Below are 25,331 nucleotides of genomic sequence, written 5' to 3'. Positions count from 1 at the left end.
TTAATTTCTGACAGCTTCCACCCAAATCATATTCCTGCTTTCAGCCTACTTGGAAGGCACACACCAAACATTCTTTATAAAGGATTAATTGTACTCTTTTACAATTTAATTATTGCAATGTAGAGTCTCTGTTTCATTGCCTTTGCTTTGCCCTTTATATGTCATACCTTGAAATCAACTGTTATTACTTCTCTCGGCTTGTACTGGGGAGTCAATACAGGTGGCTGCGGCACAACTACTAAATGATAAGGATGTGCATCTATCTTACTGTTTCTATTTGCAGTAGCAGCCAAGAAAATCTGTAACAGCCATCTCAATAAACCGTCAGAGGACAGCAAAGGTGATGCGTTATCTGATGAAATTAATTGGAAGGTCATGTCGGAGGTTTTTTTTAATCACAGATTTATTTTTTAACATTTATTTGTATCAGGTGCAATGGCCTATGGCTAGAAATGATAAATGCTGATTGATTCCAAATGACTTTTACACTGTTCACACAAACCCTTAAATCACGAACCTAATCATAAACCTTGAAAGGTTTCTGTGGGCTGGAAAGAGATATAAGTGTAAGCAAACAATAAATCAAATAAAAATTATCATGGGAGGAGGAAAAGTGGGGAGAAAAACACAAGGAGAAAGACACACATCCATTAGATTGCCCTCCTTCTCAGGAGTTGAATTATCAAGTCCAGATCCTGCCTGATAAAGTAGGGAGAGAAAAGAATCAAACACAAACAGAAGTGGTGCCACAGAACCCTGATGCTTGCTAACCACAGAAGGACAGTCTAAAGACATCACTACAAACCGCAGCAGAAAATATCATTAAACTTAAAATGGCTATGTGAATCTCTCAAAGCAGAGCACAGATCAGCAAGCATGATCTCACAGAGGAAGGGAAAGAGCTATGCCATTTATCTACTGTGCTATGGATTCAAGCTTCATGGTTTAGTTAAATGACATGTCATCAAGACTGTCCCACTAGGATACAGAGAGCAATTCAAAGAAGACAGGTGCTACAGGACAAGCCCCAACCAAGGCCCTAGCTAAGAGTGTGATCAGATCACACTAGAAAGGATTACTTTAACTGGAGCAATTTTTCTTAAAACAACCATTCTATCCTGCTAGGGAATCACTCCAGTCCTGCCCCAAAAAGGAGAAGCCCTACAGCTCGATGAAAAGGTCCAGCTTGGGCCAGACCAGGGTCATGCTGGAGTGCATTTTCCTGTCTGCTGTGAGATGGCTGGAAAACAGATCTCACTGGACTGCTCCACCAGTGGCCCAAACTGCAATCTGTTTCCCCATGTGATTACACCCTAAGGTTTGGCAACTAGGGCCTTAGAGGGTGAATCCCTTCCCTCCTACTTGATTAGCTTAGCAGCCTGTTCTACTACTACTACTACTATGACTACAGGACAAGCAGGCAGTACATCAGGCTTACAAGCCATGTGTTTAGAGAAAGGAAAAGGATTAGTATACCAGGCATCATTGGGGCAGCAAACACAGCTGATATTAATATGGAGTATGGTTCGACTAGGTCTCCCTAGTTGGAGGGAATGGCTGCCAAGGTCTTGGTAGACCAGTCCTTTGGACTGAACAGAAAGTCTGCTTATTTATATATGGTATGCTAAACTGCAATTTATACTCTACACATGTTCAATTTGTTACAGCTAGTTCCCCCAAGTTTGGAAGTAACGTACAAGTAGCATAATTAATATGTAGCATGTCACTTTGGGGAGCAACGAAGAGGTAAGGAAGCTTTATTTCAAAACTAATGTAAGGAATGGAAATTAACTTATCTTTCTGGTACAGGGGATAACATTTTCTAGTTACATTTTCAAGTTATCCGGAAAGGGCATTTTGACAGGAATGTTTTATGCCATTCTCTTTCTAATTTTGAGAAATTATTTTAAGGTAACAGCAACCTAGTAGGGTAACACAATTAATTACTTCTTAAATATTATAATGAGAAAGTACACAGGATTATATTTTAGACATTACAGCAAGAAGGAGAGGGGATACTTCCACAAAGTTATTTTCTAAGCTCAGGGCTAGTGCATTCCCCACATGCTTAGCAGTTGCAAACAGAAAGGAAGGAATCCCAAAGTAAGGGAGATTGTATCTGAAAATGGCATTTCACTGCTCCATCTTTTACTCATGGACCTCATCCTCTTTAGCAACCCACCTGTGGTCCTACTTCACCTGCATCTCCTTTCAGTCCTGAATTTCCTGGAAGCCCCTGAAAGCAGAAAGTAATAGGCAGTTTGAACCCTTCCAAAACACCAAGAAAGCAACTTCATTGAACAATACCAGGAGAGACAAAATTATCGTATCTGGAATTGTCTCAGGAGACAACCCAGGAAAAGTTGTACATAGATACTTGCCCCTGAAAAAAGAGTGTGCCTAGCTTCTCTTCTGTACATTCAGAAGAGGACTAGAGAAGTTGTGGTCCTCCAGATGTTGTCTAATTAAAAATCTCACCCAGCTCTAACCAGTAGGGCTGATCTCAGGGACGAGGGAATTTGCAGCCCAACAACTTCAGGGACATCTCAAGGAAGCAATTTACTGGTAACCAGACCAGAGAATTTCTGTTTCATTCTGGAACAGAACTTACCATTTGCTGTGACATCACAAACTGCACCACAGAACAGCAAATCCTCTTCCACCACCACCATCAAGGTGCACATTCCTTAAAGTCAGCCAGGATATTCTGGCAAACGAAGTGCAAAAAACCCACAAGCAGGTTCCCCAAGTCTGACAATAATATTACTACAATGGTAAATTAAGTAATTAACTGTTTGTTTCCCTTTCACATTGCCTGAAATTTGTTGCCCAAAGCAGCTGCCTCATTCTGACTCATGGTGGGCATGCCTGTACACAAATTTAAAAGTACTGTAGCTAATTAAATTTATGAGTTACTTTGCAATTATTACTTTTGGCTGTAATATGGTACAACAACTATTTTTATTGTGCTAATGTAACATGGGGTGTACAGTGGGGTCTCTATTCAAGAACTTAATCCGTATTGGAAGGTGGTTCTCAAGTTGAAAAGTTCTTATGCATTTCCCATAGGAATGCATTGAAAACCATTTAATCCGTATCTGCTCTTTTCTGTCCATAGAAACTACAGTGGAACCTCTACTTAAGAACTTAATCTGTTTTGGAATGGTGTTCTTAAGCTGAAACGTTCTTAAGTTGAAGCAAAATTTCCCATAGGAATGGACTGAAAACCAATTAATCCGTTCTGGCTGTTGTTTTGTTATGTAGAGGTGGATTGAAAAAGCTGGTTAATACGGACTCTACCACTAGGGGGAGAATTTTTTTTAACCTAAGATGACCTAAGGTTAAAAAAAGAGCAGGAAAGGTTTTTTTTCCTGTTCTTATCTTGGATTTCTGTTCTCAAGTAGAAGCAAAATTAAGCAAATGGAGCTGTTCTTAAATTGGATTGTTCTTAAGTAGGGACATTCTTAAGTAGAGACCCCACTGTAATTGCTCCATATGTGATATAATGTAACAAGGGCTTGCCTCATTCCTCATTAGAAGGTACAGCCCCACAAATAACAGAGAAAGAACTGCAGCATCATGGAATTATTTTGCTGCTCATGCTGTACCTCATTCTGAATCTGCTGCTAAAAGGCCAGTGTTGCTAGCCTGGTGTGGAGAATTTTGACACGTCCAGAGGCTTATCTCACCTTCTTATGGGACCTTGCAGCAAGCTTCACCCTCTCTCAAAAAGTTTTTTTTAATATATTGAAAAAAATCCAAAAGTCATGAGATATTCACTTCATCTGGCTATGGAGCTAGAGGTTGGGAGTTCGATTCCCCACTGTACCTCCTACAATACAGCCAGATTGTGTGGCCCTGGGCAAGCTGCACAATCCCAGAGTGCCCCCAGAGAAAGGGCATGACACCTGTCAAATCCTGAAAAGGGTGCCCTAAGTCCAAATTGACCTGATGGCTCATTACTACTACTACTACTACTACTACTACTACTACTACTACTACTACTACCACCACCACCACCATCATCATCATCATCATCATCATCATCATCATCATCCACCCAGGCATTAATTTCCCCATTCCACAGTAATGTAACAAGCAAGTGAATAGCAACAAGGCATATTCCTCTATGTACTTTTTAATGAGCAATAAGTGGTATAATTTCCAAGCCAAACAAATAACAAAGCAAATTACTTGTAGAAAGTAACATTACAGCTTTGCTTGGATATTGGTGCAATTTTGTCACACAGTGAAGGGTAAAAAGTGAATGTCCCACCCACTCCTGAATGCCACCCTATCTGTGACTGAAAGGGGCCATATCAGACAATTGACTTTACTTACCAGTGGCCCTGGCCGTCCTGTAAGACCCATGGGGCCGGGTGGGCCCTTCATTGAAAGCTGGAGAGAGGAAGGCAGTGATGAGTCTCAGGGAAGTAATTTAACCAGAACTTAGGGTGAATCAATGGGGAACTGAGAGTAAGGAAACATGAAATAAAGGCCAGACAGCAGGGTCACTATGTCATGCAGAAATGAAGTAGGAATGAAAGATGTAGCTGGGGGTGTAGGGAGGGGATTTTAGAGTTTTGCAAATGATTGCTATGTTTCCTCTTGTTCTTATCCTCCTGACCTTATCACAATTGTGTATGCAAGCAGCCTGACTGGGACTCAGAACGTATGAGCCTGAGATGGATCTTTGCTATGTAGCAATCACTCATCCCCAATTCCCTCATCTGCTACAGCTAAAATAATGTCAGTCTACTAGATGTGAGACAAATGAGAAACAGGTAACTGTCTCCCCTCACCTGGAGTCGGAATGCAGCATAAACCTAAATTAAGCCTGAAAAAAAATGGCCTCTTCTTCAATGGACACTTAATGGAGGTGACACTTAGACAGAACCAGGAAGACCTTTTAAAAACTCAGGTAAAGTTTGAGTGGTGAACAACACCCACAAAATATGAGGATTTTGCTTCTCTTCAACTGTGGCTTCAGTCTTTCATTTCAAAATCAACTAGGCAGTAGATCTACAACATTTCTGGAAGAGGTTCCTCCTTAGGTGGGAAAGAACAACTGTTTCTCATAGCACATTCTTTTTCTGACGCATTTAGCTGCACTTCTTTTTGTGATTGGTTTTTGGTAGGTGAGCACAAGCTTACTCAGCAAGTTTAATTGCTGAGCAATGCATTTTGGAGGAAATTGATTCATTGGAGGAAGAATCCATTAATTGGGATGTGCATTTTCCCCTAATGCTTGACTCTTAAGTGTCCTGCACTGGTTCATGAAGGGATGCTTCTAGATCTTTATTTATTTCATAAACTTGTATACCATTTAATTAGTGCTGGGCACTACTCTGGGCAGTTTACATTAAAAGTAAAGTGAATATAAAATTATATATGAGTAACAAAGGAACAACTAGTCATATACAAACAAATAATCAAATCAATCAAAATATAATCCATACTTTTAACTCATAAATCAGAAAAACAAACAATGGCAAGGCAGGTGGCATCGGAATTAAAAAAAACATTAATTATTAAGAGAGGATGGCTTCAAAAGCTTCAATGAAAAGCCTTGTTCTGAGCATCTTCGTGAAGGCTGTGAGGGAGGGGGCCAAGGGCAGTTCCACTGGGAGCCCATTCCATAAGGATGGGATCACAATCAAGAAGTCCCAGTTCTAGTAGAACTCTTCTTTGCCTCTCTCAGTGTGGCAACCCCTAAGAGGGAGGATCGGGTGACTGGTGTTCTTAGGGAAAGATGCTTGGATACATAGCAAGGTCCCTGTTGCATTCCCCGTGCATCCCTTGGTTCTTTTACCAAAGAAAGGCTCATGCCACGAGCTGTTCACCTCCCAGTTGTTCACAGCAACTTTCAATGTTAATGACAGAGGTCCAAACAACAGGTCATTTTATATAAAGTAGAAATAGTTTGTTGTAACAAAGAATAAAGGTTAAGCCAACAATGTTTGTTCTGAACTAAACAGTCCTTCATGGTCTTCATCAATTCACTACATATAAGCCCTTGCTTAGCAATCTAACTGTCTCTCCTAAAAATCCAAATCCACCATCCTCCTGTTTCCTCCTCCTGCCAAGACTTTTATATCTCGTGACTCTGCCTCTCCAGCACTCTCATTGGTACATGCAGATAAGGTAAAGGTAAAGGTTCCCCTTGACAATTTTTGTCCAGTCGTGTCCGACTCTAGGGGGCGGCACTCATCCCTGTTTCCAAGCCATAGAGCCAGCGTTTTGTCCGAAGACAATCTTCCGTGGTCACATGGCCAGTGCAACTTAGACACGGAATGCTGTTACCTCCCCACCGAGGTGGTCCCTATTTATCTACTTGCATTTGCATGCTTTCGAACCGCTAGGTTGGCGGGAGCTGGGACAAGCGACGGGGGTTCACTCCATTGTGTGGATTCGATCTTACGACTGCTGGTCTTCTGACCCTGCAGCACACAAAGGCTTCTGCGGTTTAGCCCGCAGCGCCACCACGTTGCCTACATGCAGATAGGACATTAATATTCATGAACTGGGCAGACGCCACAGTCCCGAACTGTGGAACGCTTTATAGGTAACAACCAAAACTTTGAACCTGGCCTGGAACAAAACAGGCAGCCAGGGCAGGTGAGCCAGGACTGGGGAAATGTAATCAAACTTATTCACATTTGACCACCAGCCTGGCCGCTGCGATCTGCACCTGCTGAAGTTTCCAAGTCAGTCTCAAGGGCAGACCCACTGAGAGAGTGTGGCAGTAGCAGATCCAGCGCATGCACCATGGTCTTCAGGGCGCCCTTGTCTAGGCAGGGGTGCAGCTGGATTGAGTTTTACTGTGACATTGATCTTTCTTATGCATGTTTTACACAAGAGACACATAGCATCACCTTGTAGAACACCACCTCATTTCCCCTGAACTGTTTCCACTGTCTTTTTCCAACTAAAAATTTAAAAAGGTCAAAAAGAGACTTATCTCAATACATATTTTACTTATACACCCAGGAGCCCCCGATGTTGAAGCAACTTAACCTCTCTCTTTTTAATTTAGACTACAACTTTACTGCATGGGGATATTTTCTTGTAATATGGGAATAAGGATAATGTGAGTTAATAAGCAGCAACAAAGTGGATAGAGGGTCATTCTTGCAGCATTGTATTGATGCGGTTTCCCAGGTGGCAGAGCTTTTGTGACAGACCACATAATGAAGCTTGCTGATTTACTGTTTGTATGAAAAGAGGGAAAGAGAGAGAGACGTCGCAAGAGACCAACAAAAACAGGGACAGAAAATGACAAAGTCAAGTTTAAGTGCAACACTGAGAACTGGATCAGGACATGGACACACACACACGCACACAACACTCACCTTTGCTTGTTGCAAAATAGCCTGGGCTTGGGCCTCCTGGAAGGAAACTGAAGGGCCTTTCGTCAAGTCGCCACCAAACTGGAACTGGACATGGACCCATGAAAGGAAGTCAGAGAAGGAAATGATGGGATTGTGCGCTCATCATGATTGAATTAACCACAGCATGTGCTACAATCACCCAGGATATTTGCAACTGGAAATGGCCTTTCTCAAGCAAAGGAAACACCCAATCTATTTTTGGATCAAGCTCAAAGCTGTCACTCTATCTTAGTTGCTGGACCATCGCTTGGTGTTCCTCTCTTTAACAGTTTAATGAATGGCAGATTTTAGCCCATTTCTTTTGTTCAAAAGCTAATCAAAACTGTAAAGCTGTTCTTTGTACTACTGTGGAAAGAAGCTGTCTTACTCCACATCGAGCCACATTCCATATCACTTCAACTCAGAGAGACTGGAACAGTTACTTTTTTTTTTTTTTTTGGACTATAATTCTTAGTCCAAACACCCTGACATACATCCATCTGCAGTTTTTATCTTCACTTTCTGGAAAACAGCGAAGGGATAACTAGGTCATCCCAAACTGGAATCAGATCAGCACATGCAAGGTTGTGGAATCTGGGAATTGTACTCTCTCTCTCTCTCTCTCTCTCTCTCTCTCACACACACACACACACACACACACACACACACACACAATGTCCCTCCTTTTCTCTTCTTGTGTAGTCTCAGTGTTCCTTCCATTGGTCCCCTTCCTTTCAGAAGATGTCCCTGGTGCCCAGTTGCACAGTCAGTGCTGGAACTTTTATTTTTACCTGAAGCACAGCCAAAAGCAATGCCGCCATATTCCAGGGAGGAGTTCACATCTCATTTTAAATATCAGCCAGATTCCCTCAGAATCTACTTCCCCAAAAGGACTGGCTATTATTGCTTCTTGCTACAGCTATCCCTGGCTCTTGACTCTCTCAGCCCCTCCACCCCTTCAGCTATGAGACTCCCCTTCTTACATCACCTACCGGTAACATGATCATTGTCCCAGGTGGTCCACGAATGCCATCAGCACCTGGAAGGCCTGGGAGCCCTGGTGGTCCCTGCACATAGAACACACAAGAAACCCCTGTCAATCATTTCCAGGAAAGGTTGGACTAGAAATGAAAGCTGCACCAAGCTGAAACTTGTCTCTCCGTACTGAGGTACATTGAAAGGGGTGCGTGCCGAGGATTCCTTAATCTCTTTTCTTTCTCCCCCCCCCACCAATGCCTGAGAAGATCAGGAATCCCCAGGATGGAGAAGGAGGAGGTTGGCCCCCCCTTTTGAGTCACACAGAGATTTCCTTACCCATTCACCAGAATCTCCTGGAAACCCTGGTGGCCCTGCCTGTCCCATTGGGCCTGTCTCACCCTGAGAAGAGATAAATAGAATAGCAGTAGACATCGTCACCCACTTGAATCCCACACTCCATCTTCCTCACATCTTCACAGCAACAACCGTGAGGAATGCCAGGCTGAAAATAGTGAGTAGAAGATCACCCTGTGAGTTTCATAGCCCAGAAAGGACTTGAATCTGGATCTCTCAAGTCTAGCATCCTAATCGCATTGCCAGATATAGACAGAGCAGTAGGATTCTGTGTGCTTGGGCAGGATGCTTCAGTGGGGTGATTAACTTTTAATTTTTTTTCATTGACTAACACAAGCAGAACAAACATTCAGCTTTATATAAATAGCCCTTACTTATTTATATGCTCTCAACTGAAATAGTTTGCTGAATATAGCAAGAATATTGCCCCTCCTTTTGGGGGCAAAATTTTGGATACACTTGGCTTTTTTAAAAAAAAAAAAAACTTTGCCTTCCCCTAAAAATGCAGGTCACACACAGATCGTGACAGATCAAGTCATACTAAGCCATGGGTAGGTTAGCTGTGGTTTGTTTTGTTAACCATTAATTATCCTGTAGACCACAGTTTGTTTTTCCCACCTGCGTTCTGTTTCTCTCTTGCCTTTCCGGCACCTTCTGTATTAGGAGACATAAACTGCAGCCAAGCTGTAGTTCTAGGTTCAGATGTAATAACAAACCATCATTTACACAAACCAGGCATTGCAAGCCAGCAACAAATCTCTTAACTGTGGCTTGCAGGTGGCTGAGAAATCATGATTTGTTTTTAGGAAATACCAGGCAGTAAAGTAAAATGAAATGCAACAAATAACAATGTGCTTTATTTTATACTGGAATCCAGCTGTCATCCAACATATACCATTAGAAATGAGTGGTAAAAATTGGGATAAGTCTATGTAACATACGACTACAATTCAGTTTTTCAGATCCATGCTCAAATCTTTTAGCATTAGACCAGAGTAACATTCAGTAATTGGAATGATTATTCTGCTCTCTTACTATCAAGAGACTAGAAGGAATCTAGATAAACTATCCTCAAAGGAAACTATATTATTTCAGTCTACTGAACTGCCACTGTGGACATGTTCCTCAAAATGTGGCAAAATATTGCTGCTGCATGGCAAAACAACGCAAAGATAATGTGACTAGGTGTATAACATAACCATCATTAATTCACCCAATGGGTAGTCCTCATTGCTCACCATAACCATTCTGCATTAATCATTTCCCTCACCTGTGGACCAGGGTATCCAGGTGGCCCCTCAAAACGCCTGCCCTGCAGTAAAAGGAAAAAAAAAGATTTTAAATAATTTGATAAGTGGCCAGAATAAAGAACTAGATGGGAACCCATGAAAAGTACAAGTACACACAGAGTTACATGGCATTGTTTATATTAGGCAAAAAAAAACACCAAAACCAAAATAGTCTTGTTGCATCAACTACTACATTTATTTAATGGACTACAATCCACTTTTTCAGACACACAAACATAATCCATTTACATGCAATCTTGCATAGCTGCATACAGTATATCAAAAGAGCACATCCTCTCACATTTCATAAATATTTTAGTATATATTTTCATGTGACAACACTAAAGAAATGACACTTGGCTACAATGTACAGCAGTGAGTATATAGCTTGTATAACAGTGTAAATGTGCTGTCCCGTCAAAATAACACAACACACAGCCATTAATGTCTAAACCACTGGCAACAAAAGTGAGTACACCCCTAAGTGACAATGTCCAAATTGGGCACAAAGTGTCAATTTTTGTGTGGCCAACATTATTTTCCAGCATTGCCTTAGCCTTCTTGGGCATAGAGTTCACCAGAGCTTCACAGGTTGCCACTGGAGTGGAACCTGTCCTGTAAAATTGCAGTATGGTCTTGGCCACCATGCTGCAGTTCAGTTTCAGGATTTTGGCAATCTTCTTATAGCCTAGGCCATCTTTTCCGCTCCTCCATGACGACATCACAGAGCTGGTGGATGTCAGAGACCTTGCGCACCCCCACCTTCCATTTCAGGATGGCCCACAGATGCTCAATAGGGTTTAGGTCTGGAGATATGCTCGAACAGTCCATCACTTTTACCCTCTGCTTCTTTAGCAAGACAGTGGTAATTGTGGAGGTGTATTTGGGGTTGTTATCATGTTGGAATACTGCCCTGCGGCCCAGTCTCTGAAGGGAGAGGATCATGCTCTGCTTCAGTATGTCACAGAACATGTTGGCATTCATGGTTCCCTCAATGAACTGTAGCTCCCAAGTGCTGGCAGCACTCATGCAGACCATGAAACTCCAACCCTCATGCTTGACTGCAGGCACAACACACTTGTCCTTGTACTCCTCACCTGATTGCCACCACACAAGCTTGACACCATCTGAACCAAATAAGTTTATCTTGGTCTCATCGGATCACAGGACATGGTTCCAGAAATCCATGTCCTTAGTCTGCTTGTCTGCAGCAAACCACATGCAGACTTTCTGGATGACAGCCCTGGAGACCAATTTGATGCAGTGTCCGGCGTATGGTCTGAGCACTGACAGGCTGCCCACCCCACCCCTTCAACCTATGCAGCAATGCTGGCAGCACTCATATGTCTATTTCCCAAAGCCAAATTCTGGATATGATGCTGAGCACGGGCACTTAACTTCTTTGGTCAACCATGGTGAGGCCTTTTCTGAGTGGAACCTGTCCTGTAAAACTGCAGTATGGTCTTGGCCAACATGCTGCAGCTCGGTTTCAGGGTTTTGGCAATCTTCTTATAACCTAGGCCATCCTTCTGTAGAGCAACAATTCATTTTTTTCAGATCCTCAGATAGTTCATTACCATGAGGTGCCATGTGGAACTTCCAGTGACCACTCTGAGAGAGTCAGAGCGATAACGCCTGCTCCCCCTTCACACCTGAGACTTGTGACACTAACAGGTCTCATGACATCAGGGAGGGAAAATGGCTACTTGGGCCCATTTGGACATTGTCACTTAGGGTGTACTCACTTTTGTTGCCAGCGGTTTACACATTAATGGCTGTGTGTTGCATTATTTTGAGGGGACAGCACATTTACACTGTTATACAAGCTATATACTCACTGCGTTACATTGCAGTCAAGCGTCATTTCTTCAGTGTTGTCACATGAAAAGATATACTAAAATATTTATGAAATGTGATGGGTTGTACTCACTTCTGTGATATACTATCTACATGCATCCTTAAACATTTATAAACTACATTTGTGTGCCTGAAAGAAAGAGATTACAAGAAATATCTGAGATGTTGTATTTCCGAAATGAAAAGTAAACATGTCTTTGTAGATATATGTCCTACATAAACCCCAGAATTGGGAAGAGGGATGGAAGTATGGTTTGATTGTGCAGCTCATTGCAAAGTCAGGACAACTGCATACACAATGGGAAGCACCAATATCCTGTTGTATTCCTTTGGAAAAATATGTATAAATATACAGTGGTGCCCCGCATAGCGACGTTAATCCATTCCAGGATTAACGTCGCTATCTGGATTCGTCGCTAGGCGGGGGGAAAACCCCATAGGAACGCATTAAACTCCGTTTAATGCGTTCCTACTGGGGAAAAACTCACCGGTAAGCGAAGATTCCCCCATCTGGCCACCATTTTCACTACCCGGTAAACGAGGGCAGGGTGCGAAAATGCTGCGGGCGCCCATTTTCTGCACCCGGCGGCCATTTTGGAACCACCGATCAGCTGTTTTCTAAACATTGCAATGCAAAGATCGGTAAGCAAAACGCTTACCGGTCATCGCAATGCAGTGTTTAGCCTATCTAAACATCGCAATGCGATCACATTAGCGATCACAAAAATGTGTCGCTATTCGTTGTTAAACAGTGCACTCGTTAAGCGAGGCACCACTGTAATATGCATAGAGTGCTCAACCACACTCAATATCCACTTTAGGAAAATGGGTTTATTCTCCTCTGTGATATGGGGGGAACGCAAGCAAACAAACAAAAAGCAACAACCAAAATCAACCAAACAAACAAACAGAATAGAAACTTCAATGAAAATTGAGTAACAGGTTTTGCACAGCCAGGTTCTCAAGCAAGCATTCTGCCAAAGCGAATGGGAAATAGGGTGTTCACCTTGTTCAGGGCCCAACTGCTGGTCTCAACTTCTTTTTCAGAGATTAGGCGTTTCATGGTTGGACAATATTAGCCATTTCAATAACTGCTTTTCAGACTTGCAGGCATCCTGAGAGCTAAGCTCTCCAGGTTGGGAGGGACATGGTCAAAGAGCCTATTTTGCATATTGTATTGGTGATTGTTGTTTTTCTTCATTTTTCATTTTTACAGAAATAATGCAGTGGCTAGGTGTGCTAATGACATTCTTTTTAATCACACATGCTTTCCATTTTCCCCATGTTGTAATTAAGACAATGTAGATAGTTCTTCAGCAGCCCTTCAGGTCTACAGAGGGATGTTTTGTCATGTGGTTGTTTTTAGTTACATTACCAGCTAACACTCCCTAGTCTGGGTATATTCTTATGGTATGTTTGCACTCTATACTTTTATCTAGAACATTTTTTTCTGAAACAAGTAACATAAATTTCTTACAGTGGGTGCTTTGCTGTATTAAAAATGGGTCTAGTTTTTTTTTATACCGGATTTAAACAGCAAAATCATCTTGCACTTTTTGGGCGGACACTGTATAGAGCAATGTAAATTGGGTAGGCATATGGGCCACAAAACATGACAAAATTGACCTCTATGCCAGTCATTCTTAATGGGGATATCTGGTCCCCTGTCACACAAAGGTCCCCATGATCTAACACTGGACACTTCACGGCCACCTTCAAATCATTAGAGCTGGAGACTTTTATCCTTCTCACAAAGTACACATCCACAAAGCTTTGATCGCAGCGTGCAGGACTACAGTTTACCCAACCTTGATCCTCAAGTGATGGAGGAGGAATGGCAATGCCAGCACAGATGAGGTATCATACTTACAGGCTCTATGACTGCTGGCTCTCCTTTTTCTCCCTTCAGGTTTGTTTCCTGGATACAGATAGAAATAAATCATCACAAGAATAGCCAAGTTTCACCTGGAAGAATGGCTTTTTCCCTAGGATCTGGAGCGGGGAGGCAACTTCCTTCTAATGAATGCAAGGAACTCAGGATAAATGGGAACCGTTTAAGCTCGCTATTCAGCAACACAGAATGGAAATAAACTGAGCGAGTTTGAAAGGGAGGGGAGGGAGATTGGCTTCTGGTTGTATAAGATGCTGGAAAAGAAGGGTGAAAGTGAATGTGAAGACAGGCACTGTGTGGGCAGGCTATCACTGCCTTCCCCATCTATCAGTGTATAGATCAGAAAACCTGTGGCATAGCAGCACATTTTAAAGTACCAGCACTTGCCATGATAATTCCCATAACTGTGTCCTCAAGGAGAGTCTAAAAATGCAGGTTTTCTGTGTTAATCTATCTCTGTGTCTGCATGCACACAAAAGAGAACACATACACAACACCCAATATATGCCAGCTGATAGAACATAGTGAGCTGACAAAGAGGAGCATGGTAGTCAATGTGTTGGACTGTACTGGCTACACAGACCTGAAAATACATGAGAAAATGAATGAGAAGGTCAAATGCCAACTGAAAACCTGGCTATTCAGGGAAGCCTTCCCTCCAGCCACCTCTTGATTTATTTTGTTCTCTCACCTTGAGTCTTTGTCTATTGATATATTATTTGTACCATATTTTAAATGGCTTATTTTATATGCTGTTAGCTGCCCAGAGCAGTCAGTTGACTAAATGGGTGGGGTACAAATTCAATAAATAAATAAATAAATAAATAAATAAATAAATAAATAAATAAATAAATAAATAAATAAATAAACAAATAAACAAATAAACAAATAAACAAATAAATAAACAAACAAACAAACAAACAAACGAATGAACAAACAAACAAACAAACAAACAGCATGCACCCCCTCCCTTGCAAGTTAAAACGATCAGCTCAAGGATTTTGCAGAACTTTATTTTCCCAACAGCAGGGAGAAATTTTCATCCCATATAAACCAAACCCAGTAGTTTTCATCTGCATCAGAAGCAGGCCTTTTATAAAATTAATTGAACTTGAATGCTAATTCAGGATCAAGCCATTCCCAAGAACGACAGGTTACCCACCTGTAATTGTAGTTCTTCAAGCGAACCTCTGTGATTCACACCATGGGGTGATCCGCGCCTGTGTGGCGCCTCATCGGAAAGTTCTAGAGCTTCTGCTGTAGCAAAAAACACATTAAAATAAGGCACCTCCCCCCTCGTATAAGTACTTTGGCGCCAGTTGTGTTAACCTTTCAGTTGTGTCAACCGCCGCTACATTAAGCAGAATGGACAATTAGAGAGGAGGACAGGCGCGATGTGTGAATCACAAAGGTCCATTTGAAGAACTACAATTACAGGTGGGTAACTTGTCGTTCTTCTTCGTGGCCTCTGTGAATCACACCCTGAGTGAATAAAAAGCTGTCTTACCCGGAGGCAGGGTGTCACGGCAAGGTAGAGGCTAGAACAGCAAGTCCAAAGGCCGCATCAGACTTCTGCCGGAGATCAAGTCTATAATGCCGGATGAAAGTGGACAGCTGTGCCCAGGTGGCAGAGGCGCAGACATCTGTAAGAGGTACGCTGCTTAGGAATGACATAGAGGTCGCCACTGCTCTGGTGGAGTGAGGACGAATCACTTTCAGGACTGGTTTGCATGGCAGCTGATACACAAGGTGAATGGTTGAAGCGAGCCATCTAGGTATGACTTATGAAAATTCAAGGCAAACGGCTGAAAGATTGGGTGCATTGGATGTAAAAGGCAAGGGCTCGCCTAATGTATGGAGGAGTCTTTATTGAGCTGTGGAAGGAAGGATAAATGGCTGAGAGAGATGGAATTGAGATACGACTTTGGGGAGAAAAGAAACATCCATGGATAGTTTCTCCAGAAAAAAAACTGTAAATAAGGACAGTCATGACATAAGGCCGATAAATCACTAGTTCGTTGAGTTGAGGTGATTGCGATGAGGAAAACTGTTTTAAAGGTAAGTAGCCCTAAATCAGTTGAAGCTAACAATTCAAAAGGAGCTTTAGTAAGTTGTAGTACTAGTTTTTGTGATCATTGCAGGGAAGGCAGGCAGGTATCTGGGTAGATATGAGATAGACCTTAAAAAAAATTTCAATGTTCGATGCTTGATGAAATCAGCTGCTGGAGAGTTAGGGGGCTGATAAGAAACTATGGCAGAGAGGTAAACTCTCAAAGAAGAGAGGGAAGGCCACTGGACTTGAGATGAAGCAAAAACATAGAACAGTAGCAAGTGATGGGTTGATAGAAGGCAATGAAGAAGCTTCAGTGAAAGACTTGAATCAGTTCCATTTATATAGGTAAGCCTTTCTAGTGGAGGGCTTCTTTGACAGAGGACATTCATTAGCGAGGCAGAATCCTCCACGCTACCAGGTGCAGAACAGGTAAGTCTAGGTGGAGTACTTGGGCGTTGTTCTGCATGAGGAGGTTGGGCACGCAAGGGAGGTGGTGAATGTCTGATGAGAAATTGTGAAGGACTGGAAACTAGGGTTGTCTCAACAACCAAGGGGCTATAACAATGGCATCGGGTTTGCCTTGTTGTAGGCGAACCATGACCTTGTGGAGAAGCGGGAATGGCGGGAAAAGGTAAGTGAGGGTCTTGGGCCATTGGCCGATGAATGCATCTCCTTGGGAGTGTTTGCCAATGCCAGCTCGGGAGCACTATCGTTTGCACTTCCAATTCATGTGGGAGGCAAAGAGATCAAGAGTTGGTTTGCCCCATCGTTCACATAGGTGAAGAAAAACTGATTGGTCTAACTCCCATTTGTGAGCTTCAGAGTTTGTGTGGCTGAGTAGATCGGCCAATTCGTTATTGTGGTCGGCAATGTGTAAGGCCGTGGGGCAGATATGATGTGCTAGGCACCACTCCCAGAGGTTGACTCCTAAATAGAGGAGACTTGGAGAGTGGGTGTCATCTTGTTTCAGAATATAGTACATTGCCATGGTCTTGTCAGTGGCAATTTGTACCATCTTGCCAGTGAGGAGATTTCTGAAAGCTTTGCAAGCTTTTATAACTGCCAACAGCTCTAATTTGTTGATGTGAAGCAATTTCTCTCTGGAAGACCACTTGCTGTGGATTTTGAGAGATCTGCAGTGAGCTCCACAGCCTGTGAGGCTGGCATCGGTGGTGAACCTTTATTTGTGGTCATCACTGTCAGAATGGCCACTCGACAGGTTGGGAGGAAAACACCACCACTGAAGTTGGGAGGCGAGTTCTGGAGTGACCCTTAAAAGAGTGCGAGGAGGGTCTGTGAGCTGGTCAAAGAAGGTGAGAAATCACGACTGAAGAGACCTCATCGTGAGACATACGTGCTGCACTACTGAAGTCATAGAGGCCATGGTACCTAGTAGATGTTGCACAGTCAAGGCGGGTACCATAGCATGAGGGGTGAAAACTTGAAGTAATGTGATGAGATTTTCTCTCTTGTCTGGAGGAAGAAAGGCACATGCTTGTGTGGAATCTATGCATGTGCCTATATAAGGAAAAATCTTCATAGGTTTCAAATTTGATTTTTGTTCGTTGACATGAGACCGAGATTGCGAAGGACAGCAAGGGTGAAGTGAGTGTCTTGTTGGGCCTTGTGAGGGGAATGAGCTACAAAAAGCCAATCATTGATATATGGAAATATGAGAATTTTTGCAACCTGAGGTAAGCAGCTACTGGTGCCATGTATTTGATGAATACTCCTGGAGCTGTTGCAAGGCTGAAAGGAAGACTTTTGAATTGGTGGGCTTGTGATCCTAGCTGAAATTAAAGGAATTTTCTGTGTGAAGGATGTATGGAAATGTGGAAGTATGCATCTTTGAGATCTATGACAGTGAACCAGTTGTTTTTGTGGAGTAAAGGGAAAACTGATTTGAGGGTGTAGCGGAATCCAAAAGATGATGTCATCCCTGCCTGTCAATCAGAGGATAGGGCAGGAGAGGCAGAGCTAAAAGGACAGTTAAGACAGCTGGAAGAGACAGTTAAGGACAGTTGGAATCAGATAGGGATAGGGAGAATTAGGGACAAGAAGATGGGGAGAGAGTGCTAGGGTTTAGGAATAGCTAAAAAGGGGTTAAGAAAGGAAGTTGAAAGAGTAAAATATATTGAACAAGCAGGAATGAACACATAAGCATAACACGAGAAATACCAGTGATTGAATACATGATCTAATATATGCACACCTGACACAGTTATATATTTGATTCTCCTTATGATTTTGTTCATTAATAAAAGCATATTTGATCAAACCCTTGATTCCTAAGTTATATGAGCAGCTCCTGTGTGTGGGAATTGTAGTGGCATTAGGAGAAATACCTGGTGGCAGCGAAAAGAAGGAAAAAGGCGTGTTTACCTTTGTGGAGCCCAAAGGAAATAAAGGGGCAACAAGGGGGATCATCACAGAGGGTAACCATATAGAATTTTGAGGTAATGACATATTTGTTTAACTCTCATAGGTCTAAGATAGGATGAAGATCGTCCTTTTGGGGTACGGTGAGATGGCGAGAGAAAAACCCTTTGTTGTGTTGTGAGACAGGTTGTATGGCATCTTTGAGGAGTAAATTTCTTATTTCCACTTGTAGGTTGGAGATGGTGGAGTGATGACGTGTGTTGTCAGAGGAAATTGGAAGAAACTGATGTGGTAGCCATCACAGATGATGGACAGTACCCAGGCATCTGTAGCGATGGGTTCCTAGACAGGTAGGTGTTTTCAGAGAGCAGGATGGGTGGAGTGGTGTGCAATCTCGGTCATCGGAGCATCAAACGTGATGTTTGGGCTTGCAATCATTGAGCCTAGTAATGGGTTGCTGGTGGGGTTTATTTCCTTGATTTCTGAAATAGGGTGTATAAGATGTTTGTTTCGGAGGATCACGTTGGAATTTTTGATATGAGTTGTACGGTTGTCTCCACTGATTTTGTTGGGGGCACTGTTGGTAAGATGGATAAACTCCCCAACGTCTAGCTGCTGATCTTTTCTTTTGCACGTTTTCCAAAATACAGTCAGTTTCAGCATTAAAGAGGCCTGCTCCATAGAATGGAAGGTCTTCGATACGTGCACGGCCATCCTCATCCAGGCCAGCCGTCCTTAGCCAAGAGAAACATCATAAGGCTACTGAAGTGGCCATTGACTTTGCTGTGGTGTCGACCGTGTGCCTAGCAGAAAGCATCTGTTGTTTGGCAATGGAAAGATCTTCTTGTTGAAAGGTTCGGGTGACTACTTTTTTGTCCTCTGGTAAAGATTCGACAAAGGTTGACATATTGTCCCAAAGGAAACATTGATATGCACTCATGGCTCCCTGGTAGTTAGCGACACACATGGTCAACGCTGCTGATGAATAAAGCCATCTTCCCATTGAGTCAATCCTTCTACTGTCTTTATTTGGTGGTATGAGGGTTTGTCAATGTCGAGATCTGGATTGTGAGGCTTCGACAAAAATAGAGTTTGGAGCTCATTGTTTTTGAAGAAATAAAGCTCCAGGACCATGGACTCTGTAGAGGTTATCCATTAGTTTAGACATGGTATGGGAAGAGGCTGGTTTTGTTCAGGATCGTTGAGCAGTACTGAGTAGAGACAGAAGCATCTAGATGTGTACTGGAGTAGTTGTATCTTTAGAGATTGGGTCATATAGATGATCAGCTGGTTCTGTCAAAGGACAGTGGATTTGGAGATGGAGAGACTTAGCCACACGGATCATAAATTGGGCATAAGTTTGGAATCCTCCGCTGGTAATGGTGGGTCAGCATCGACAAGGTCAGATTCCGGTGAGGTAAGTAATATTAATGGCATTTGAGGTCTGGATCCATGATCGGAATAATCAGGATCGGGTCTGGAGTCGATGGATTGTCGATCGACTTCGGTGTTGATAGGCTGAGTGTCATGGTATTGATGTTTCTGGCTTGATGTTGATGGAGCCAGCATGTCCTAGGGCTTTTGTCGGTGTTGAGGATTTTCGATATCGAGATATGTCATCCAAGTGTTCATGGACATTGTTCGATATCAGTGTTGAACTCGGGGTCATAATGATGTCGAGTTTGATGGCTTGGTTCTATTGGGCGATGGAAATTGTGTGTTGATAGACAGAACAAGTATCCATGGACCAAGATGGATACTGAGGATAATCGATATCAGAGCCTGTGTCTCGGTGATGTCGAAATGGAGATTGTTGACAAGTTGGTAAAGCAGTGGAATATATAGACGCTGGAGATGTCGAGCGAGAGGAAGGATTTCCCTCATCTTGATTAGTGGAAAAATATCAGGAGGCTGAAGCTGTAAAAGCCTCGTGTGTAGAAGAAAATTGCTCAACCACCCCGGGTCTTTTAGTTTCCAGGTAGGGAGCTGTTTGGAGTTGATGCGGGTCATGGTGATACGGCCATTTCGACAGCAATGGCTGTCAAGATTGAGGCCCGCCATGAGAAGGTACAGCCAAGCTGGATAGAGCAACTGGCTGATTGGGGGTTGCAGTTTGTCCGGTTGAGCACTGGTGTTGAGGACTGGGAGGAGAAGATGTTAATCTGTCATCCCATTCTGGTGATTGGGAGCAGGGTTGATGAGAGGGGATTCCATCATCGTCAAAAGGTGAACCAATAGAGATTGATTTGGTCGTTTGTTGAGGCTGCTGAGAAATGACTGCAGCTTTGGATTTATGCTGTTTAGGTCTTTTAGGCAGAGAAGGCTCCGGAACTGAAGAGGCTCCAGTGGACATTTGACGTTTAGTGGAGGGCTTCAATATTGAGGATTTCAGTATCAAGTGCTTTGATTTATGGGTTTTTGAAGTTTTATACGAAGTGGACGGAGCGTTGGAGTGGGATGGTGTGGTCAATGGATGTTGTTTTGAGGCTTCAGAAAGAGCCTTCTCCATTGCTTTGGTTTGTGAGGTGGCCTTACAAGGAGGTTGGGCCATTTTGGTTGGTTGAAGGGATTGTTCCCAAAGACAGAGTTTTAATCTGGATAAGCAAGAATGGAGGACTCTGTGCTTGAAGTTCTTACAATGCTGGCAGGAGGATGTCTGGTGTGCCTCTCCCAAGCAAAAAAGACACTTGGCGTGGCCATCGGAGAGTGCTATTTTGTTATTACAGACCATGCAGTGTTTAAATGGGCCCGAAGGGGCCAAGAATAGGAGAAAATGATTTGAGGAGAAAAAACTATGATGCGGGGGGCTACAGCCGGAGGCTGAGCAAAGTAGAAAGGATGATCTGAGGATAATGAATTTGATCTAAAAGTTTAAAGGAAAAAAGATTGATAACAGGAAGGAATTAAGAATAAACTCTTTTTCTTTTACTCACAGAGGCAGAACTATGAGGCTCTCAACACGGCGGTTGGAAAAAAAACTGAAAGGGGAGCCTTGGCACCAAGGTACTTGTACGAGGGAGGAGGGGCCTTGTTCTAATGTGGGTTTTGCTACCGCAGAAGCTCTAGAACTTTCCAATGAGGCTCCGTGCAGGCGCAGATCACCCCAGGGTGTGATTCACAGAGGCCATGAAGAAGAACTTTACATTACAATAAAAATAATGTGTAACTACAAAATGGTGTTTGGAAAATTTATTTTTCCCGGCGTCAGTTTCTGTGTGGAGTGAAACTAAACTGAGAAAGAACCAGGAAGCATGAAATGGGTGGCAGACGATACTCTGGACAGGAAGATTTTCCTCTTCAACTCCAAGAGACCTGTCACCACAACATCACCACAAAGACACTCAGAGCCTCCAGATGTCTTTCCCAAAAGAATATGACCCTGAAAAGCTGCCACTTCACATTTTCCAGAGCTTGAGGGAATGGTAAGGAAAACTGTACTAAGTCAGCTGCTTGATATTCTAGAACTTAGCATCAAGCTCCAGAACCAAACATTTATTTACTATATTTATTTTATTAGTTATATAATAGATGACGTTGTGGCCTGCAGAAGTAAGATTTATTTATTTCTATAAACATATGCATCTCAAACTTGCAGACAGGTTAACACACATACAGAGTAAGCAAAGCAAAATTAGAATGGTACCAACTTAACTCTAGACTTTCAAGGCCAGCCTCACCAGTTTATCAAGTCATTCAATGCTTCCTAAAGGTGCCCCAGCGCTTGAATTTTTGGTATCTCTACAAGGTAGCATTGCTGACATTCTCACAGGAAGATTCAGAGATGCTTGGAAGAGATGCCTCGGTAGTTCTGTAGTCTCTGTGACTCACAAAGCTCAGAGTGTGGCAACTCCGTTCAAACTGACTGGTTTAAATGCCAGGATCCCACAGACTCATGGCCTGGTGGCTCCTGGCAGTTCTGAGTAACAAGGTGGGGAGGTGGCTGAGAGGATGGTGCTGGGAAAGCCACAAACAGTCCCATGGGAAGGTCCCTTATCCACAGGTATCAGATGTTAATTGACAATTGACAATTTTTTGCCCAGTCGTGTTCGACTCTAGGGGGCGGTGTTCATCCCCGTTTCCAAGCCATAGAGCCAGCATTTTGTCCGAAGACAATCTTCCGTGGTCACATGGCCAGTGCAACTTAGACACGGAACGCTGTTACCTTCCCACCAAGGTGGTCCCTATTTATCTACTTGCATTTGCATGCTTTCGAACCGCTAGGTTGGTGGGAGCTCGGACAAGCGACGGGAGCTCACTCTGTCGCGTGGATTCGATCTTATGACTGCTGGTCTTCTGACCCTGCAGCACAGGCCTCTGTGGTTTAGCCCGCAGCGCCACCACGTCCCTATACATCAACGTCAGATGTTAATATTAGAGCAATATCTTTACTCTGAAAAACATACGATGTTCTAGGAGAAAATAAGTAGCTATTTAATAGCATCCTTGCTTCTCTCTTTCTTTTTAGAGTGTCCTTTTCCTCTCTCTTACAGCAAATATTAGGGTGAAGAAGGAGATTTTTGGAAAAAGGATGAGGAGCTGGTTGCAAAGGCGACTCTTGGCTAATCCATACAGCATCACCAACATGTCTCTCTACCTGGTGATCCAGCAGCACCCTTATGGCAGCATTTCCTGGGTTGCCTTGTGCTGGGCCTTGTGGTCAGCTGTGGGTTGTAAAGGATAAAACTTGGCAGACAGGAAGACTGTGTGTTTCATACCACAGGTTAGATCTTTGCAGTATTCAAATTGTTAAATCTTGGTGCTACTCCAGAAAAGAAGAAACACACTGAATCAATGGTGAGTCAACATTTGCATTGATGCCATTTTTATTCAGTGGGTATACTCTATTTGGGACTACCAACAGGGTTCTGGCCAAGGTAGGTATTTTAGTTACTTTTGAAGAACTGTGTAAGATTTTGTTTTCAAATTATAGCTAACTAATACAAGGGAGGGGGCACTAAAAATATATCTACAACAAATTGCTTTGAAAAACTGCTTCCCAAGCACTGATATCAATACACATTACCATGTGGACTTTTTTTAAAAGGGTCATACACCAGCCTCATTCAAGGCAGGAGAAGGACTGATGGCTGAACCAGCATTCTCTGCTCACCCTAAGGGACTGGAGCAGGACAGAGGGTATAAAGCCAAACTCTGTGGTACTTTCTGGCTGAGCCATCTGATGATCAAAACACCTTCTGGATGACCTCTGTTCTCCTTCTGGTGGATTAGTTAACAAGTTAGACTTTGTCCTTCTTGGAGTTTAAGATCATCACAGGAGACCCTCTTCTCAGTTCCACTGGCACCATAGGCATGGCTGATGGGACATGTGAGAGGGCCTTCTCTGTGGCAGCTCCCAGATTATGGAAAGTTATCCCTTGGCAGATGAGGCTGGCTCTTTTACTTTTATCCTTCTGCTGACAGCTGAAGGCCAATCTTTTCAGGCAGGCTTTTAACAATCTTGATTGAGTGCCTGAGTGCCTTTTAAAAGTTAAGATAGCTTTTAATATTTACTAGCTTTTAATTATTCAATCATACTTTAATTAGCACATAGTTTAATTGTTTTTTAATGTTAAACTTATTCTGTTCCTAATTCTATTCTTTTTAATATTGTGAGCCATGCTGGGTTCCCTTTTCAGGAGAAAGGCATCCTATTAATGAAACAGATGAACAAATGAATAATAAACAGTGATGGTCCTAAGGATCAGTGCTAAGAATTTTAGGGAGGAATGGGGAATATGAAGAAGCACTGCTCCAAAATACTTTTTCAGAGCACAGCAGAAGAAATAATGTGATTTGCCACAGTGCTTGTAGCTGACTAACCTCCTCGTTGATAAGAAGGTTTTCTTAGACCTTTCTGTAAAAGACATCTCCCACTATCTCCCCTTAGGTGCATCCTGGAATTAAACAAATTAACTCCATTTACATTTCCTTGTCCTTTTGATCTTCTCTTCTCCTTTGTTCATTGGTTCCACCAAAATTAATAAGATCTGTTCATGTCATAGTGAGGCACTGCTGTATTTTACATCAGCCTGAAATCAAGTGGACACATGCTGTGCCCAAACAACCAAGCTTCTATTCAGCTCCACTTATGAATGTTGTGTGTGACAAGTAGTCCCAGATTGCATATGCTAGCCACATCAACAAAGTGATTCCTCAAGTTCAACAGCACTTACATGAGCACTGTGAAGCATCCAAATGAATACCCCATGTTCAAAGTACCGATGATAGTACCACAGAATACAGTGGGCTTTTTTTCTGCAGTACTCTCACTACTGCTGAAGTATTGCATGAGCAAATACAGCTACAGTCATTACCTGAGGAACCTGGACAGTGGCTTCAGTGCGCTCAGCTGGATCATAACGCTCTTTCTCCTCACCAGCATCCCTGTTGTCATAGTAGTCATCATATTCCCTCATCCTGTAGTCCAGTCTCTCATCGTATGCTGTGTAAGTGCCATTAGCCTCCAGGTCTGTGTCTTCACTGATGACATACTCTTCTCCAAAAAGGTCCTATCAGGAGAGGAGAAATGAAACACATTGGAGACTGCCAGGTGTTTTTGATTTGCATCAGAGGCTTTACAAACTCATTAGCGCAGTGGGTCCCCAACACTGGGTTCCCAGATGTTTTTGGGCTACAACTCCCAGAAATCCTGGCCAGCATAGCTAATGATGAAGACTTCTAGGAGTTTTAGTCCAAGAACATCTGATGACTCAAGGCTGGAAACCACTGCACTAGTGGATTTCCTAGATGACTCTCTCTCCTTCCTTCCTCCAAATGATCACATTCAATTCCTTATTTTTTTTAAAAAAATGAAAAGACTTTTGCTCATCTAGTCCTAGTGATGGAGCCAGTGATGCATACATAACCCAAGTGTATATACACAGTTCTGTACAGGAGCCAGCCTCAGGCTTGCATTCTTCTTTTCCACATATAGAATGTTTAGCACTATAGTGGGCACCATGCAAGCCACAGGTGACATTTCCAATCAGTTTCACAGGTCTGCCATCTCTAGGCTCTAACCATTACGGTGGGTATGACCATCTCCCTCCTGTGTGTCTCTTTAAAACAAGGTATGGGGGAGTTTCATCTTTTCAAGCAGAAGATATTTAAGGGAAGCTTTCTGGAAGCACATTTCCTCTTAAAACCAATATGGGGGCAGG

At 42.8% G+C, this 25,331-nt stretch overlaps 1 protein-coding gene across 5 annotated transcripts in view; it reads right to left on the bottom strand.

The window, feature by feature from the left end:
- LOC110071416 (uncharacterized) overlaps positions 1-25,331 on the bottom strand; it is a 181,834-nt gene that overhangs the window by 78,920 nt on the left and 77,583 nt on the right. For all 5 annotated transcript variants that reach the window (XM_078386437.1, XM_078386436.1, XM_020779102.3 and 2 more), the window contains 8 exons: positions 24,486-24,680; positions 13,719-13,766; positions 9,973-10,014; positions 8,685-8,747; positions 8,363-8,437; positions 7,353-7,436; positions 4,342-4,398; positions 2,183-2,236 (listed from right to left, as the gene is read on the bottom strand). In XM_078386437.1, the coding sequence (XP_078242563.1) occupies positions 2,183-2,236; positions 4,342-4,398; positions 7,353-7,436; positions 8,363-8,437; positions 8,685-8,747; positions 9,973-10,014; positions 13,719-13,766; positions 24,486-24,680 (618 nt within the window). The remainder of the gene's footprint in view (positions 1-2,182; positions 2,237-4,341; positions 4,399-7,352; positions 7,437-8,362; positions 8,438-8,684; positions 8,748-9,972; positions 10,015-13,718; positions 13,767-24,485; positions 24,681-25,331) is intronic.

The sequence above is a fragment of the Pogona vitticeps genome, chromosome 2, assembly GCF_051106095.1.
Source record: "Pogona vitticeps strain Pit_001003342236 chromosome 2, PviZW2.1, whole genome shotgun sequence".
Lineage (NCBI taxonomy): Eukaryota > Metazoa > Chordata > Lepidosauria > Squamata > Agamidae > Pogona > Pogona vitticeps.
This window is presented reverse-complemented; position numbering and strand designations above follow the sequence as displayed.